The 18922-nt window shown below is 37.7% G+C and overlaps 2 protein-coding genes and 1 long non-coding RNA gene across 4 annotated transcripts in view; 1 reads left to right on the top strand and 2 right to left on the bottom strand.

The window, feature by feature from the left end:
* Nucleotides 1–227: 227 nt before the first annotated feature.
* Nucleotides 228–4531, bottom strand: LOC141432072 (transmembrane protein 50A). 2 transcript variants are annotated; one of them, XM_074093456.1, is made up of 4 exons: nt 4296–4531; nt 3608–3739; nt 2562–2697; nt 228–1983 (listed from the first exon to the last, which is right to left on the bottom strand). In XM_074093456.1, the coding sequence occupies exons 1-4, from the start codon at nt 4389–4391 to the stop codon at nt 1874–1876; spliced, it is 474 nt and encodes a 157-aa protein (XP_073949557.1). In that variant the 5' UTR covers nt 4392–4531; the 3' UTR covers nt 228–1873. The 2 variants fall into 2 exon arrangements, with proteins under 2 accessions (XP_073949557.1, XP_073949556.1); XM_074093455.1 differs by having other exon boundaries at nt 2547–2697; nt 4296–4530.
* A 5520-nt stretch (nt 4532–10051) lies between these two features.
* Hexo1 (beta-hexosaminidase 1) overlaps nt 10052–18922 on the bottom strand; it is a gene marked incomplete in the record, with an annotated part of 29525 nt that continues 20654 nt past the window's right edge. Inside the window, 6 exon segments of the mRNA XM_074093458.1 lie at nt 10052–10494; nt 11782–11929; nt 12923–13015; nt 14100–14220; nt 15138–15236; nt 15521–15696. Coding sequence (XP_073949559.1) covers nt 10410–10494; nt 11782–11929; nt 12923–13015; nt 14100–14220; nt 15138–15236; nt 15521–15696 — 722 coding nt within the window.
* On the top strand, nt 17540–18668 carry LOC141432075 (uncharacterized). The gene is made up of 2 exons (XR_012451788.1): nt 17540–17625; nt 18549–18668. It is a non-coding gene; the product is annotated as an uncharacterized lncRNA (long non-coding RNA).

Consider the following 18922-nt stretch of genomic DNA (forward strand, 5'->3'; position numbering starts at 1 on the left):
AGCAGGACACTTATCCCCCTTAAGAGTTTGGTATCCTGCCCGCTAAAATCTAAGTTAGTTATTTATAACGTTGTCAGGATAAAGGGCTTTACCATACTCATGATATAAAAGAGTAAAATGTAAATGAGGACGCCACTTTCTACCTAACTGGCACATGTTTTACATAAAACGCTCGCACATGGCAATCATTTTGTAATCGGCATTATAATAAAATGAAAATGCAGTCAAAATCAAATACAGCGATATTTATTAATGAAATAATAAAATATATTCACTCACAAGTGACAGCTCTTAAATCTAGAGATATTAACAGAACATATATTTTAAGTAGATCCCAATGCAGTCATAATCATTTTTTTTAAATAATCAACAATGTAATATTATTATGGTTTATAAATGTAGAACATGAGCTTTTTTTCGGAGACTTCTAATTACCATGCCTGATAAGAATAAACAAAACCTAATATATCCATATGCCTTTCTATGGTCCACCATTTAAATCAGATATATGTGTATTAAACTAAATATTTACTATAGACCAATTATAACACTATTACACTACCACAAATTATTTGTATAAAATTTTTCATTCATTACAAAAGCTACACACATGAGGAATAAAAGCATATATTAATTAGTTTTATATTCTCTCTACTTGTAAGTAGTTCTACGCACTATTTCGATTGACGAACCAGAGAGGCCGTAGGTATAGCCTAACGTTTCTAACGCTCGCGATCGCAATCAAAGACTGAGGGCTTTAATGAGTCGATGTTCGTAATTCTGGTACCGCCCGTGCGACATACAATGTTTTTCATCACATTTGCGAGTAAAATTGTATATTGGTAAAAGAAAAACTAATATTTTTTCAAAAATTGCCGATACCGCTGATTGCGCTCTTGGCAGCGAGAGCTCCCCGCCGCCCTCCCCCTCCGCAGCATGTGCATGGCGTGCGTGTGCAGCGCGCGCACGGAGCAGCAGCACACCATGCAGTAACAAATTCATTTACCGGCCTTGGGCTTCATGACAAGAAAATTAGTACGGGCAATGACTCATTTACCGACCACGGGTTTCATGACAAGAACATTAAGGTCTAAGGTTTTATTTGGGGGGGTTGCAATCAAGGTAGCCTTCATGTTTTGACACTGTTTACGAGCAAGTGTGATGAAAAATAATTTACACAGGTCAATATTAAGCTAAGCATTCAGAATTGCACATTCGTTATTTTGAACTAGGTGCGTACCAACACAAACTTAAATTTTTGTATAGCAATAATAAAAAACTGCTTTTGGGTAAGTTAAAATAGCAGATCTTGGATCAAGTTCTGTGGTTAAAAGACATTATTTACATGATTTGTGACTGTACTTCGATAAAAAGTTTACCTCTTGGTCATAACTATTAGAAAAAAAAACGGAAAGCTCTTTCAATGAAGCGTGTTACTCACTTGGTGGATGTACATGGTTATAAATAGTAGGACACTTGAAGCAAAGCGTTACAATACATGGTATTATGTGTTAAGTAAATCTAGGAGCTACCAAATATTCAAATCATAGGCATAGTTTCCCAGTGGCGTTTCTGGAATGAATATAAAAATATAATATTATTTACCTACTTACTTACTCAATTTATAACAGGTGAAGAATCATAATAATTCATAATTCACGGAATTACAATTTTGAAATTTTCGTTTTTCTTCTAATAATCATGACCTCAGCAATGTTTTCTGCGCCTTTAGAGTATTAATAATAATTGAGTTAAATACAGTATTCCTTCCTTATTTTAAAATTAAAACGACCCATTTATGCTAAAGGCACAGACATAATGTGGACTTAAAATGTATGAGATATTTATCAGATTTTACTGGAAACCTAAATGTCTAGCCCCAAAGATCCTCCGTGCGTCCAAACTTGAAGACTAGCGAGCCAGCAAAGATGAACGCATTTTGTAAGAACAGACTCACGCCTGCCCATGTGTGCTTTGTAGTATCTGTAAACGGAAATAATCACATAATACAAACAAATACAAAAGTATACCAAGAATGGCTATTTTATCTTGGCAAAAGCAGTGCAGAAAGACATTTTATTAATTTGAAATTAACTGCATTAAGTTTCAAATATCTGGTAAAATTTCATAGGCCTGAGAAAAAATATTGTGCATTATGAAATGCAATATTTTAGTAGACAAAAAAAATATTATTGAACTGGAAATCACCTAGCTAGTGTAACAGAATAGCAACTATTGTACAGTTGTGGAAACTGAATCACATAACAGGGTGGAACCTTGTTCATCAATTTCGCTGTGATTTCTTTGGCAAATGTATGAGATGTCAACATGACATTAGCAGAACAAAGGTACGTGTTTCAGTTTCTACGACTGTACAATAAACTGATGAAAGTTAATAAACATAGAAAAATTTAAAAAGTGAGATAAAAATATTACAATCTAAACTTTTTAAGCACTATTTTACCAAGTTCTAATAAGCTTAAACAGTGAACCTTTTACCGATATGCCCTTCACCCAAAAGCTCAGGAAAAAAAAACAATAAAGACCTGAGGATGTTTTACCAGTGTTCACATAGTTCGCAAACAGTATCCAGCAGGCAGCGATGAGTGAGGCGAAACCCACGACGAACCCTAGGAAGAGCCACAGCCGGGCGCCGCGAGGACCCATGCAACCACCAGTGTATGTCTCACCCCGAACCTGGAATATTACAATGTTTAACATAAGACAAATTCGAATCTAAAGTAAAGCAACCTAACCACCTAAAAGCTGCCATATATAAGTAATAACACTGCGTAAAATTTTGAAAACTAAAATGAAGTACCTAAATAAAAGCAAGTACTTTGTTTATTTGTCCCTTAATGCGACTCACCCCAGAAAAAAAATCCACTGGGTAGAGTAATATTATGAACTTAGAAGATAGTTTGAAGGAACGCTCCCTCACAATCACACCTCACTATACTCTATTTGTTCTAAGATGATTCAAATGACACATGATGATTATGTAACTTTGTGAGGCGGTAACAATTTTTTTATTTTTTCCAACAGGTATAATGCTTGAAAAAATTAAATCACATTAAAACTGCTGATTGTTCAAAAATGTGAACTGAAATTTGCTAACAAATTGTTAAGTTACTGCATAGGCACTGTGTTATATTAACTTACTTCCTTTAATGAACGCTTTTACAATGTTGTCTCAATAGGCTGCAATTGCTAGAGGTGAGGGTTATCGGTAAAAATAAAAGCGGTAAAATAAACAAACTTATTATTAATTTGCAAGATTGTTCGTCAGGGTGGGAAAGTGACAATCCAAGTGTCAAATAAATTGTATTTTTAAATTCAAATAAGACTTTCAGTTGTGATGCTATTGCCACTTTTAGCACTAGGTCCATGCAAAAGTATCAATAGTTTGTGTAACAGTAGGAGGAACTCTAGTTCCGTCAGTTTGGCATCTGTCATTTGAAACATGTTAGAACAAATAGAATATAGGCAAACATACATATTGACAGGTCTCCGACTCGACCTAGTTTATGGAGTTTCATGAAATTGGAATATCTATGTTAGGATAGAATTATAAACTTGTACGATACATAGATAATTAATTGATTACCTGCGCATTAGAGACAGAATTGATCATGACCAAAGATATAGTGGCCATTACACCACACACGTGAGCGGCATTTGGGAGGTCATTTGGATACATCGAGGCTGAATCAATGATGAACCACCATCCTGTAAAGAACTAAAAACAAAGAAATAATTAATTTGAGAATCAACTCTGGTAGTAGCAGTAAGTATATAAAAATGTCTCAAAATTAGGGTTGTCATAAATACACGTATACTGGGACAATTGAAGCCAAATAATTGAAGGCAGTTCTGCAATTGATTCAGTAGTTTCGGAGCAAATTATATGTGACAGACAAACAGACGCGCTACCAATCCTATAAATAAGAGATCTGTTTTTTTCTTTTGAGGTACGGAATCCTAAAATTAATTCTAATTCCTATGTTGTGCTTCTTTTCTGTATCTATTCATATTTTTCCAATATTTTATTTATACGCTAAGTGTCTTGAAATTGTCTATATAAATAGCAACTGACAAAGAAACATTGAGGTATTTTGACATAGCTTTGTTTTGATTGCAACATATATCAATGGTCTGCCTTGATTAAACCAGCTTTAATTTCGAGAAATTAGCCTCTAACAAACGATTGCATTAATGCTGAATTGCTGTGTAATATTTCTACTCATGAAGAACAGAAGTATGATTCATCGAGAAAGTTAAAATATCGTACTTACCAGAAATCCTGCAGCCATCGCTGATAATACATTGCGCCGTTCTCCGCCTTCGAACCACACGCAGTTCGGCATCGAAACGTTCTCAAAGCAGTTCATGTTTATTTCTTGATATTATTGTATTTTTTGTAAAGATAAAGGATATCGGAGATCAGAAAATGTTTGGAAAATGTAAATAAAAATGACAAACCTAAACTTCACTCACACTCACACACATCTGCAGGGCTACTAAGAAAACTCGAAACTCGAAGTTCGTGTAGTGCGGTATCTCTGACACCTATACTATTTAATACGAGAGCGAGAGGGACGGTATGATACGATCTTCGAGTTGCTAGTTTCGTAGTAGCCTTCTGATCTAATCACAAAATATAAGTGACGTTTATCTGTGTCGGGTTGCCAGCACACAAAAAATAAATTTTACTATTTTTACAAAATAAATATGAACGCAGTTTCTTTGCGCTTTCAAATCAAAACAAACTTCTGCTGGGCTAATACGAAACTCGAAACTCGAAGTTCGTATCGTACCGTCCCTCTCGATCTCGTATTAAATAGTATAAGCGTCAGCTCAGCGGGATGCCAACATACGAAGTTCGAGTTTCGAGTTTCGTATTAGCCCCTCTGCGGAGCTAGCAGTTTCGGAGTAGGCCTACTCATAAATTCGAAAATCGAAATTCGTATCGGTCCGTCCCTCTCATTCTCTCTAAAATACACTAAAAATAGTATAAGTGTCAGAGTGGTCGAATGACACGAACTTCGATTTTCGAATTTCGTAGTAGTGGTAGTAGCCCTGCTGTTCATGGTGGTTCATGACATGATTCGTTATTATTGTTAAAATAAATTTATCCAGTAAGTACCTAAATAATAGTCGACCACGGTTTTGGCTCCATTTTTTTGGTTTCAATACAATACAGTTGTATAGTTAAAAAAATAAAGACTATTTTCACTAGCAAGTTGATGCAAGATGATAATCAGCCTTATTGGACCAAGAGCCCATGACGAACTGACCTTCTATATTAAGTACTAGCTTTTACCCGCGGCTTCGCACGCGTAAACTTTTCGGTCTGGTAGTTGCAATTAAAATTTTCGGGATTTTACAAAATTCCCCTGGAAATTTTCAAAATTTATATCGTGGTCTTCATTGAGGTTGTGTTGTGATTGACTGTACAAAATTCAAGACCCTAAAACCCAGTGCTGAAATTAAAAAAAAAATTCCCAAGCCAAATTCAAATTTAAAATTCAAATTCATTCATTCAGTAAATATGCCGCAATGGGCACTTTGACACGTTATTTTTAAACTACCAGCGCTTTCGGAAAGACCATCATTGCCAAGAAGAATGCGCCGCAAGAAACTTGGCAGAAAGTCATTTTTTCAAAATAAAATACTTAAAAACTACAGTACACAATTCAAGAACTAAATACAAAATAATGATAATAATAATATAGGGATGTATGGGGTCCCTTAGTAACAAAACTATCCCGTGGGAATATCGGGATAAAAAGTATCGTATGTGTTATTCCAGACGTCCGGCTACCTACATACCAAATTTCATGCCTTTAAGCCCAGCGGTTGTTATTTCGACATTTTATCCCTAAGTATCCCGTGGGAATATCGTGTCAAAAAATCATCTATGTGTTTTTCTAGACATCCAGCAAGCTCAGCGGTTATTATTTAGAGATTTTATCCCTATCCCGTAAGAATATCGGAATAAAAAATAGCCTATTTGTTATTACAGAGGTTCAGCTACCTACATACCAAATTTCATGGCTCTAAACCCAGTGGTTGTTATTTCGAGATATTATCCCTAAGTAGCCCGTGGGAATATCGGGTCAAAAAGTCGCTTATGTGTTATTCTAGACGTCCAGCTACCTACACACTAAATTTCATGACTCTAAGCCCAGCGGTTATTATTTCAAGATTTAATCCCTATCCCGTGGGAATATCGGGATATAAAGTAGCCTATCTGTTATTCTAGAGGTCCAGCTACCTGCATACCAAATTTCATGGCTCTAAGCCCAGCGGTTGTTATTTCAAGATTTTATCCCTATGTATCTCGTGGGAATATCGGAGTAAAAAATAGCCTATGTGTTATTTCAGAGGTTCAGCTACCTACATACCAAATTTCATGGCTCTAGGCCCAGTGGTCGTTATTTCGAGATTGTATCCGTATCCCGTGGGAATATCGGGATAAAAAGTATCCTTTGTTTTAATCCAGGTTATAAACTAACTTTTCGCCAAATTTCATCCAAATCCGTCCAGCCGTTTCAGCGTGAAGAAGTAACAAACATCTCACTCACTCACTCACTCACAAACTTTCACATTTATAATATTAGTAGGATATAATTATATTAAGCTGAAAGTTCTTTTATAATATTCTCCTAACACCTCTGTGCCAACTACGAAGTACAAAATTAGAACTTCGTACGTACCTATCTTGCCGTCGTATCGCACGACGCTTTAGTAGGTATTATTTATTACGAGAGTGAGAGGGACGGTACGATACGAACTTCGTAGCCCTCCTGGTAAAAACGATCCTGAACGATCCCTATTTCTATATTATAATTTGGGTAGTCCTGGCTTTGGCAGGTAACAGGGTAGGTAGTAAAGGTGTTCAAAATTGCACCTCAAATTTGTTATACTATAAAACTCAATTTGTCACGCTGTATGATATTTATTTTAAACCCATTTATTTAAACATGTAAATAGTGCTCTGAGCCCAAGTGCATTAACAAAACCAACACCATTTTTATTAACAAGACTATATTTTAAAATTGAAAAATATAACATTAAGTATCATAGTTTTCAATCAATGTTAGTTTAACAGGCGTTAGGTTGAGGCACGTTCTATTTTGTTTGTTTCGAATAGGGTGACGGCATAATTTAAGGCTTAACACTAATCAATGATGTGAGACGGCCCTTAGTATCATAGTTAATTTAATTAAGAAAGTAGAATCTTATAAAGCCAGGAGTTCCTTGAGGCACGGGATATTTTAAAACTTGAGAAAGGGTGAAAACAGGAAAATGAGGCTAACACGGCTGTTGCTAACCGAAATGCCATCCGGTGCTATAGCCGACTTGCTATTGACCAGGAAGGAACCAGAATCCTTGGTTATCTGGCAGGAACCAGCGGACTTAACAGTTAAAACCTGAGACACAGCTATCTGAAAACAAAAGAAAATAGAGTAGTTGACATTGTAGAACAATAGTTTTTGCAGGTGGTAGGACCTTGTGCAAGGTCCGCCCGGATTGCTACCACCATCTTGCTCCTAATCCTGTCGAGACCCACTTGCTCGTTTGCCATCCAGTCGTATAAAAAAAACCGGCCAAGAGCGTGTCGGACACGCCCAAAATAGGGTTCCGTAGCCATTACGAAAAAATTAAGCAATATTTTTCTAAGGATTTCTTATTTTATACGGAATCTTCCAAGTTTAGGTATATTTATACCTTAGGCTGCTATTTACTCATAAACTACTAATAATTCTCAAGCAAACTTAGCCGTTATAGTTTTCCATGAAAGTTTGATATACTTTCTACCATCCTGAATTTTTTTAAATTTTTCCTCTCACCGGTTTAGATTTTAGAGGGGAGGGGGACGCTCGATTTTAATGAAAATTTGCACTTTAAAGTTGAATATTTCGCAAACAAATCACTGAATCGAAAAATCCCCTAATGGTTTTAAAAGACCTATCCAACGATATCCCACACTATAGGGTTGGATGAGAAAAAAAATCACCCCCACTTTACGTCTATGGGAGGTACCCCAAAAAAAATTTTTTTTTTAATTTTTAAGTGTACCATTTTGTCGGCATAGTTTACTTATATATCCGTGCAAAATTACAGCTTTCTAGCATTGATAGTCCCTGAGCAAAGCCGCGGACGGACAGACAGACAGACATGGCGAAACTATAAGGGTTCCGTTTTTGCCATTTTGGCTCCGGAACCCTAAAAACAAGAGAAGCGGCTTTCGTGCAACGAGGTTGCATACTTTATTAAAAGATCGGGAAAATTTACATTTTGGAAATATGCCGTTGTCATGTAATTTATTAGGTATCGATATATTTTTAAAACCAAAAAAATAATTTAAGATTGTAAAAAAAAATAAGCCAACGGTATAGGGAGGACACTCAACTCTTACCATTACTTACCACAGAATAGATATAGTACAACTGATACATAGCCTAATTTGGAAAATATCTTCCGTTTGTAAATAATGTCATATTTTGCTTTAAGTGTGTTAATAAAGGTTTATTAACAAGTGATCTTTGCAAATTTATATTTTTTAGAAAGACGTATCGAACGATATACCTACCACACTGGGGATTTAGACGAATAATATATATATATATATATATATATATATATATATATATTTTACCAATTTGTCTGCGTGATTAATATTTTCGCATACAAAATCACAGCTTCGTAGCACTTTGTCTTTAAGCCGCGGATGGACGGAAGGACGAACAGACAGACAGACGAACGAGCTTGGAGAAACCATAAGGGTTAGGACTGTAGAGCCCTGAACAGTAACCACAACTTACCTGCATGTAGGTACCCACTTGTGCGGCCACTGCAGTTCTTTCCAGGAGGCTCTATGTAGCGAAATCGCTATCACAGTGGCCCGACTGGCCCTACCCTATTACTACGAAGTGCAAAATTCGAACTTCATATCTTACCGTCCCGCTGACATTATAATATCATATTTAATAAGAGAGTGAGGGGGTACGATACGAACTTCGATTTTCGTATTTCGTAGTAGCCCCCTGGTTCTGTATCGACCTAAGAAATGCCCCTCAAATACCCCTTTTAGCTCGCCTTTCTTTAGTTTAATTTTGATAAAAATTAAAGTAATCCACAATTAATATAAAAATTTAGTTAGTTACCTGCACAAACACCAGCAGTGTGCAAAGAACAATAATTCCCTTGGTAGGCATTATAAATTAATTTCTTGACACTATTAACTGTTTAAAAGGTTACTTAAAAAATGCAGCTTTCATTTAAAAAATGCCTATTTATTACTAGTTATTTCTCAAGACGACGAGTTGCATAAAGTATGCAATACCTATGATAATAATTGTATAATATAGTAATAGGTAGGTAATATTACTGGGAACATTGGGTCATAAAATTTACTAAAAAACCGTACGTGTCTTATGTGAATTTGATAGCGAACATGAGTTGATAACAGTCTAGGTACCTACCTTTTAAGACTAGTTCCGTGTTACCACAAAAACTTAACCAATTTATGAAATCGGGCGTTATAGCGGAGGTCCATAATATTATATCAATGAACTAAAGACAATTATTTTCCTCACTGAATTTTTAATCAATTAAACAAATTTTTGTATTTTTTTTACTTTCGGTCGCAGGTTAGTGAGCAAATTGCCTCTAATAATGTTTTTAGTACAATACCTACACGCACAAAAAAAACCGGCCAAGAGCATGCCGGACACGCCCGAAATAGGGTTGCGTAGCCATTACGAAAAAAAAAAGTAATATTTTTCTAAGGATTTCGTATTTTGTACGGAATATTTATTTTTATTTATTTATTTCACTACTAATAATTCTCAAGAAAACTTAACCGTTATAGTTTTCCTTGTAAGTTTGATATACTTATACTACCATCCTGAATTTTTTCAAATCTTTCCACCCACCGGTTTAGATTTTAGAGGGGGGGACGCTCGACTTTAATGAAAATTTGCAAACTTGCACGATCGACGACCAAAAACTGGGTATTCTAAAGATGAAAAAAAAAACAATATGGTTTACCAAAATTTTATTAAATAAATTATTGCTTCAAAATCTTCAAATACTTAGATAAGTAATTAAACAAAACGTGCAATAAAATATAAAGTGAATACTTAAAATTGTTCTATGTACTACATTATTATTATGCAATAGAGACCGCATAAATGACAAAACAAAAATTGTACGCGTTAATTTCAATTTTATGTCAAGGCAGTGGAAACCTATGGTTTCACACTAAATTTAAATGTGCAATAAATACTGATTAATAATCTCAATTATAGTGAAAATGTGGACTGTTGAGTAATTTTAAGTTTACGTGTTTTTATTTCTATTGAGGAATTCATAGTAAAATAAATTAATGGACGAATAATTTACTTATAGCAGTATCCTTCGTTCTGGTAGCACCATTCCGGTTGGATGGATTCTGCATGGATGCCCATACGCACAAGACGCTCACTGTGGGAAAAAAATACAAGTCACTTTCTATAACATCATAATCGAAGTTGAACGTAGATTATAGGAGCTACTCAAAGCCGTATTATAGGTTCATTCAGGCAGGCGCAGGCCCCTCTTTCCCAATGAGCACTTTGGGCACGCGCCCAGGGCCCTGACCTCAAAGAGCCCCCAAAGACAGGCTCTTTTTTGCCACAGGACTAGACACATGCCTATATGCCTGGCGAAAGATGGTCCCCTGGTGAACGAGGCGCCATTATCCTAAAGTGCCCAGGGCCACCAAATAGTATTTATGTGTGCATCACAAAGGTATTAAATACAGGTTTGACTCAATAAGTGATAATCGCGTTTTATAAGAAAGATTATGTACTTACCTACCTACTTGTCTACAAAATATTAGGAGGCCCCATATAAGAACGGCACTCACACTGACAAGCGCAATTACTTTCGTTCAATTCATTTGTGCCAGCGCTTGTGAGTCGACCTATACTTCACTCACCGAACATGCAGCATGCGATACTTGGCATCCATCCATGTGTGGACGGCTCCGTCCACAGACGCTCGGCAAGCGCAGCCACTCGCGGCCACAATCGATCGTCTAAGGTGGCTGATTCTATCTCACTCACTCACCGGACATGCAGCATGTGCTGCTCGGCATCCATCCATGTGGTGGATGGTCCCGTCTACAAACGCACGGCGAGCGCAGCCGCTCGCGGCCACAATTGATCGTCCAAGGTGGCCGACTCTACCTCGCTCACTCACCAGACATGCAGCATGCGATACTCGGCCTCCATCCATGTGGTGAATGACTCCGTCCACAAACGTTCGGCAAGCGCAGCTGCTCGCGGCCACAACTGACCATCTAAGGTGGTCGATTCTACCTCGCTCACTCACCGGACATGCAGCATGCGATACTCTGCATCCATCCATGTGGTGGATGGCTCCGTCCACAAACGCTCGGCAAGCGCAGCCGCTCGCGGCCACCACTGACCATCTAAGGTGGTCGATTCTACCTCGCTCACTCACCGGACATGCAGCATGCGATACTCTGCATCCATCCATGTGGTGGATGGCTCCGTCCACAAACGCTCGGCAAGCGCAGCCGCTCGCGGCCACCACTGACCATCTAAGGTGGTCGATTCTACCTCGCTCACTCACCGGACATGCAGCATGCGATACTCTGCATCCATCCATGTGGTGGATGGCTCCGTCCACAAACGCTCGGCAAGCGCAGCCGCTCGCGGCCACCACTGACCATCTAAGGTCGTCGATTCTAACTCGCTCACTCACCGGACATGCAGCATGCGATACTCTGCATCCATCCATGTGGTGGATGGCTCCGTCCACAAACGCTCAGCAAGCGCAGCCGCTCGCGGCCATAATCGATCGTCTAAGGTGGCCGAATCCGACTGCTCTGACCACAGGGCCGCTTCACCGCCTAAAAAAAAGTATTTAATCACTAGCCTTTATCCGCGGTTTTGCACGCTAAACCATTAGATCCAGCAGTTGAATTAAAATCCCAGCATTTCGCTAAATTCCCAAACACAATAGCGTGGTATTCATTGACGTTGCATTAAAAACTACCGTGCCATATATCATAAGCATCACCCTTAGCCTAGCAGTTGAAATTCAGAGTTCTTATCCTGATCCCGAAGGGGTATCGGGATAAAAATTAGCCTTTGTGTTATTGTGTTATTCCAGACTCTGGCTGTCTACATACCGAATTTCATCCAAATCCGTCCATTCATTTTAGATGTATCCGCAACGCACTTAACTTACGTGGAGTAACATTACATTATGCAACACACAGTAACATTAGGTAACATCTGTAACTTTTGTATTATTTTATTCGCTATAGGTTAACTAATTAAAACTTAGTCGAATTTTTAACCGACTTCATAACTTAAACAACATGATATAGGTAGGTAGTTTTCTAATTTTATCGTGTTGCACAATTTTGCTCCACAAAAGTTATGCCCGGTTCCCATTATTCCAGTACCCCTAGTGTAAGTTTTCGGTTACAAAATACGTATTTTGTAACCGATAACTTACACTAAGGGCACAGTAAAACCGTTCCAGTAGCATGACACTGCGGTGCTCGATCGATCTTGTGTAACTCGTTTGGATTGAGACCCCGCAATGTATCGCTACTGGCACGACTTTACTGGAATAATGTGAACTGGGCATTAATGCGGTGTGGGTATGAAGGAGTAACAAACATACACATACAGACACACACAAAAACAAACTTCACAGAATTCTTACTCTAATGAAGGATATCTGTAGGTACAGAAAGAAGACAGTCCTTAAAATTTGGAACGCCACCAACCACCAACAACAATGCGTTCAAACTCCGTTCAAACGTAAATTTTTCAAATCAATTTTGCTTCTTAGCTCAACATGTTTAAGTTTTACCTGCGAGAATACAAACCTAGAACTTGGTCTTTGTAGTCAAGAGCCATAACTGCAGGGCTGTTGTCGTAAACCTTCTGCCAGCCGATGTAAGGTGAGCACCAATTGTTTCCTAAAAGACAGATAAAAATATTATCATTATGTCAATATAAAATATCAAGTAAAAGAGTCCATTAATTTTATAGTGTAGCTTCTGGACAAAGCAATGTACCGAGTTAATTTTATTACAAGTATATTTAATGGGATATAAATTAAAAGTTACGAGTTGTGACAGTTTAAGCAATTCCTTCATAGTTCATCTCATCTACTAAGCATTCTACTCGTAATAGTGATTAATAAGGGCATTATGTACCTATAATGCCCGGGCATTAATTACTTAATTAATTAATTACTTAAGTAACTGCTGTAAATTGCAATTTCTCTGGTCTCCGCGATACAGGCCCAGAGTCTAGTGCGGCGTCCGCCGATGAATCTAAATTGTAACCTTGTTATATTTAAAATAAATTATTTCTTTCTTCTATTATGAATAATGACAGCTATACCGGGCAAAGTGATAATTATTGTCTAAATTTCATTATTTATCACATTGTCTGGTCATTATGAATATTGCTACATAACCATTGGGCTATTTGATCACAACTGATTCTTGGCTAGCTAAAGTCTGATTCATTGAATCGGAAAGTTAGGTGCGACGACGAGCGGAGCGTGTTAGGTTCAAGTTCAACTGTGACTAAAACCAACACGAGCCGAGCGAGAGAAACGAGCGTGCCGCGGCAGTGGCCGGCAAGTACCAGAATAAAATTCTTACTATAAGATAAACTACTTTAGGTACAGATTTTGATGCATGTTTAAAGATTCATTATTTTTTACATAAAAAAAAAGAAAATAGTAATGAGACATGTTTTTTATTACTTTGCCCGATAAGGGATAGACATTATGTATAGTGCCCGGGCAATGTAATTAATTGAATAGTTTTTATCAAATTGCTATCTCATATTGGTCATTTTTCATAATGCCCCCGGGGCTTTATGGAAAATGACCGATTTATCACTTGGTCCACAACATATACAACGCAAACATTTCTCTAAGAAAGTGTACCTACTGATGTCTTCTGAGTTACAGGACAGAATAACATACACTAAAAAGTTGATTGGTCCAAAAATTACAATTTAAAAAAAAACTATTTTTATACAGACCACTGCCAACCCAGGCACCAAAACCGCAATCCAAATACAAAGCATCGTAGTTAGACATGATTAGGCGATATCCCTTTTGAAGTAATCCTAGAATTTGAGGATCTACGCCAGTTGTCCATACCTAGAACATAATTATTACAATTTATTTCTACAGCCAACACAATCACAAGTTAAGCTCAAGTTTTTCCAAATTCACCATGTCAGTGAAGAGAATCAATTGAGTAGATTCCTGGATAAGAAAACCAGCCAAGAGCGTGTCGGACACGCCCAAGATAGGGTTCCGTGGTCATTACGAAAAAATCAAGCAATATTTTTCTAAGTTTTTTCGTATTCTGTACGGAATCTTCCAAGTTTAGGGCTGCTATTTGCTCTTAAACTATCTACGAATAATTCTCAAGAAATCTTAGCCGTTATAATTTTCCTAGTAAATTTGATATATTTACCACCATACTGATTTTTTTTTCAAATTTTCTCACCCAACAGTTTAGATTTTAGAGGGGGGGGGGCCGCTAGATTTTAATGGAAATTTGCACTTTAAAGTTGAATGTTTCGCAAACATCACTGAATCGAAAAATCGTCGTGGCAATCCCTCAATGGTTTGGTATATAGTTTTTTTTACCACTGTCGGCGTGACTGATATTCATGCCAAATTACAGCTTTCTAATGATAACGGTATCTGAGCTTAGCCGCGGACAGACAGTCAGACAGACAGACAGAAACTATAAGGGTTCCTAGTTGACTACGGAACCCTAAAACCAACATTTTATTAAGCGCGTCGCTTAGATTATCCGAAAATATTGAACACGTAACTATTATATCTTATGACGTCATGTCAAACAAGTCTCATTCAGTCAATTTCTGAGAGGCCTGTGCCACTGTGCGGGACGTACACAGCAGGGCTACTACGAAACTCGAAACACGAAGTTCGTGTCGTGTGGTCCCTCTGACACTTATACTATTTAATACGAGAGCGAGAGAGACGATACGAACTCCGAGTTTCGTAGTAGCCCTGCTGGTCGGAGATGACGCGACACTCACTTGAATAATATAATCATCTTTGTTCAGGTATTTGTCGACGTAGACGTGGTCAGTCAACGTGCTCGTCCACAGGATGATGGGCACCTTCTTACCGAACGCCTAAGAAATTATAACGAACTTAAATCACACATTAATAAACAGCAATGGTGCAAATAAATATTCATTTAGGTATCTAATTTAATTTATTTATTGATATAAAACACAAATTAGTATAGAAAAAAACTTTACGAACTTTTTATTCGTGACTGTTGTAGAGCAAGAGCCTACGACGGCCAAACCTTCGTTATTTTATAAAAGCTGAAAACTCGAACTTTCGCATTTATAAGATTTATATAGTTGGATTGGTCATTTGCATTGCATCAACAAATTAACAACTTATGTACCTTGTAAACCTTCTCCTGTGCCTTCCTCTGGAAGTAGTCCCAAAGGTTGAGGAAGCTGGACTTGTCCAGGTCCCAGCGGTGCTGCATCATGAACTGCTGGATATCGTCAGAGGCATTCCAACAGCGCTCGCTCACCTCGTCACCGCCCATATGGAATATGTCCGGCTTAAATACCTCTGGTAAATAAAAAAAATGTTGACAAACTGAAGGGATTCGTATGAATTTGATATGCTTAATTAAAGAGTTCTACCCCGGCCCAGTTACTAAAGTGAAACTGTTTGTCCGTTTTGTAGGACAAACGTAGGAACTGTATTTTTGCACCGTAAGTGCATAGGCAGACGCTTGTAAGGGTGACACTCTTTTCCGCGCCCGGATAATACCGACACAAGAAAATACCGACCCTGTTTTTCATGTACCTACACGCCCATAGAAACTGACATGAGCTTCTATGGGCGAGTACTTGAAAAACAGGGTCGGTATGGAAATACCGGTCGGTCGGGTCGGTGGTAATCGTCGGTATTATCCGGGCCGGTAAAGAGTGTCACCTGCTTCACCTGCTTGTAATATCCTATTGTCCTAAATAATTATAATTAGTCCGTTAGTTAAATTGTCAATCATAAAATATTAGACACGTAATTTTCTATATCCATTAAACAAAAAATTAAGTATGAAATTTTCGTCTTAAACGTTTCGAAAGTACTTTTACAAGAGAGATGCTAACGGTTAAATTATTTTTTATGAAAACTAAAGACAAATACAGATTATGTTAAATCTAGCGCCATCAAAATTCTTGCGACTTGTCTTTCCGTTGTGCTGATATTAGCAGTACTATGCTTAAGTGTATTTTTCCCATTCACAAAATACGTTTACGATCGCGTTCGCGTTTAAATCTCAATTTGTATGGAAACACGGACAAGCGCCTCCAGCGAAAGTTGTGCGCAACAACTTTGATGGCGCTAGATTTAACATAATCTGTAATTGTCTTTAGTTTTCATAAAAATTAACCGTTAGCATCTCTCTTGTAAAAATACTTTTCGAAACGTTAAAGACGAAAAATTTCATAATTTTTTGTTTAATAGATATAGAAAAATTACGTGTCTAATATTTTATGATTGACAATTTAACTAACGGACTAATTATAATTATTTAGGACAATAGGATATTACAAGCAGGTGAAGCAGGTGACACTCTTTACCGGCCCGGATAATACCGACATTACCACCGACCGACCCCGACCGGTATTTCCATACCGACCCCTGTTTTTCAAATACTCGCCCATAGAAGCTCATGTCAGTTTCTATGGGCGTGTAGGTACATGAAAAACAGGTCGGTATTTTCTTGTGTCGGTATTATCCGGGCCGGAAAAGAGTGTCACCCTTACAAGCGTCTGCCTATGCACTTACGGTGCAAAAATACAGTCCTACGTTTGTCCTACAAACGGACAAACAGTTTCACTTTAGTAACTGGGCCCGGGTAGAACTCTTTAATTAAGCATATCAAATCATACGAATCCCTTCAGTTTGTCAACATTTTTTTATTTACCAGAGGTATTTAAGCCGGACATATTCCATATGGGCCGTGACGAGGTGAGCGAGCGCTGTTGGAATGCCTCTGACGATATCCAGCAGTTCATGATGCAGCACCGCTGGGACCTGGACAAGTCCAGCTTCCTCAACCTTTGGGACTACTTCCAGAGGAAGGCACAGGAGAAGGTTTACAAGGTACATAAGTTGTTAATTTGTTGATGCAATGCAAATGACCAATCCAACTATATAAATCTTATAAATGCGAAAGTTCGAGTTTTCAGCTTTTATAAAATAACGAAGGTTTGGCCGTCGTAGGCTCTTGCTCTACAACAGTCACGAATAAAAAGTTCGTAAAGTTTTTTTCTATACTAATTTGTGTTTTATATCAATAAATAAATTAAATTAGATACCTAAAATGAATATATTATTTGCACCATTGCTGTTTATTAATGTGTGATTTAAGTTCGTTATAATTTCTTAGGCGTTCGTAAGAAGGTGCCCATCATCCTGTGGACGAGCACGTTGACTGACCACGTCTACGTCGACAAATACCTGAACAAAGATGATTATATTATTCAAGTGAGTGTCGCGTCATCTCCGACCAGCAGGGCTACTACGAAACTCGGAGTTCGTATCGTCTCTCTCGCTCTCGTATTAAATAGTATAAGTGTCAGAGGGACCACACGACACGAACTTCGTGTTTCGAGTTTCGTAGTAGCCCTGCTGTGTACGTCCCGCACAGTGGCACAGGCCTCTCAGAAATTGACTGAATGAGACTTGTTTGACATGACGTCATAAGATATAATAGTTACGTGTTCAATATTTTCTGATAATCTAATCGACGCGCTTAATAAAATGTTGGTTTTAGGGTTCCGTAGTCAACTAGGAACCCTTATAGTTTCTGTCTGTCTGTCTGTCTGTCCGCGGCTAAGCTCAGATACCGTTATCATTAGAAAGCTGTAATTTGCATGAATTCAGTCACGCCGACAGTGGTAAAAAAACTATATACAAACCATTGAGGGATTGCCACGACGATTTTTCGATTCAGTGATGTTTGCGAAACATTCAACTTTAAAGTGCAAATTTCCATTAAAATCTAGCGGCCCCCCCCCCTCTAAAATCTAAACTGTTGGGTGAGAAAATTTGAAAAAAAAACAGTATGGTGGTAAATATATCAAATTTACTAGGAAAATTATAACGGCTAAGATTGCTTGAGAATTATTCGTAGATAGTTTAAGAGCAAATAGCAGCTTAAGTTATAAAAATACCTAAACTTGGAAGATTCCGTACAGAATACGAAAAAACTTAGAAAAATATTGCTTGATTTTTTCGTAATGACCACGGAACCCTATCTTGGGCGTGTCCGACACGCTCTTGGCTGGTTTTCTTATCCAGGAATCTACTCAATTGATTTTCTTCACTGACATGGTGAATTTGGAAAACTTGAGCTTAACTTGTGATTGTGTTGGCTGTAGAAATAAATTGTAATAATTATGTTCTAGGTATGGACAACTGGCGTAATCCTCAAATTCTAGATTACTTCAAAAGGGATATCGCCTAATCATGTCTAACTACGATGCTTTGTATTTGGATTGCGGTTTTGGTGCCTGGGTTGGCAGTGGTCTGTATAAAAATAGTTTTTTTTTTTAAATTGTAATTTTTGGACCAATCAACTTTTTAGTGTATGTTATTCTGTCCTGTAACTCAGAAGACATCAGTAGGTACACTTTCTTAGAGAAATGTTGCGTTGTATATGTTGTGGACCAAGTGATAAATCGGGTCATTTTACATAAAGCCCGGGGGCATTATGAAAAATGACCAATATGAGATAGCAATTTGATAAAACTATTCAATTAATTACATTGCCCGGGCACTA

Source organism: Choristoneura fumiferana, chromosome 10 (genome assembly GCF_025370935.1).
Source record: "Choristoneura fumiferana chromosome 10, NRCan_CFum_1, whole genome shotgun sequence".
Lineage (NCBI taxonomy): Eukaryota > Metazoa > Arthropoda > Insecta > Lepidoptera > Tortricidae > Choristoneura > Choristoneura fumiferana.

Coding starts and splice junctions, on each gene's coding strand:
- LOC141432072 (XM_074093455.1), bottom strand. CDS start 4,391: ATGAACTGCTTTGAGAACGTTTCGATGCCGAACTGCGTGTGGTTCGAA. Junction 3,740..4,295: donor CGATGGCTGCAGGATTTCTG/GTAAGTACGATA, acceptor CTTTGTTTTTAG/TTCTTTACAGGATGGTGGTT. Junction 2,698..3,607: donor ATTCTGTCTCTAATGCGCAG/GTAATCAATTAA, acceptor GTAATATTCCAG/GTTCGGGGTGAGACATACAC.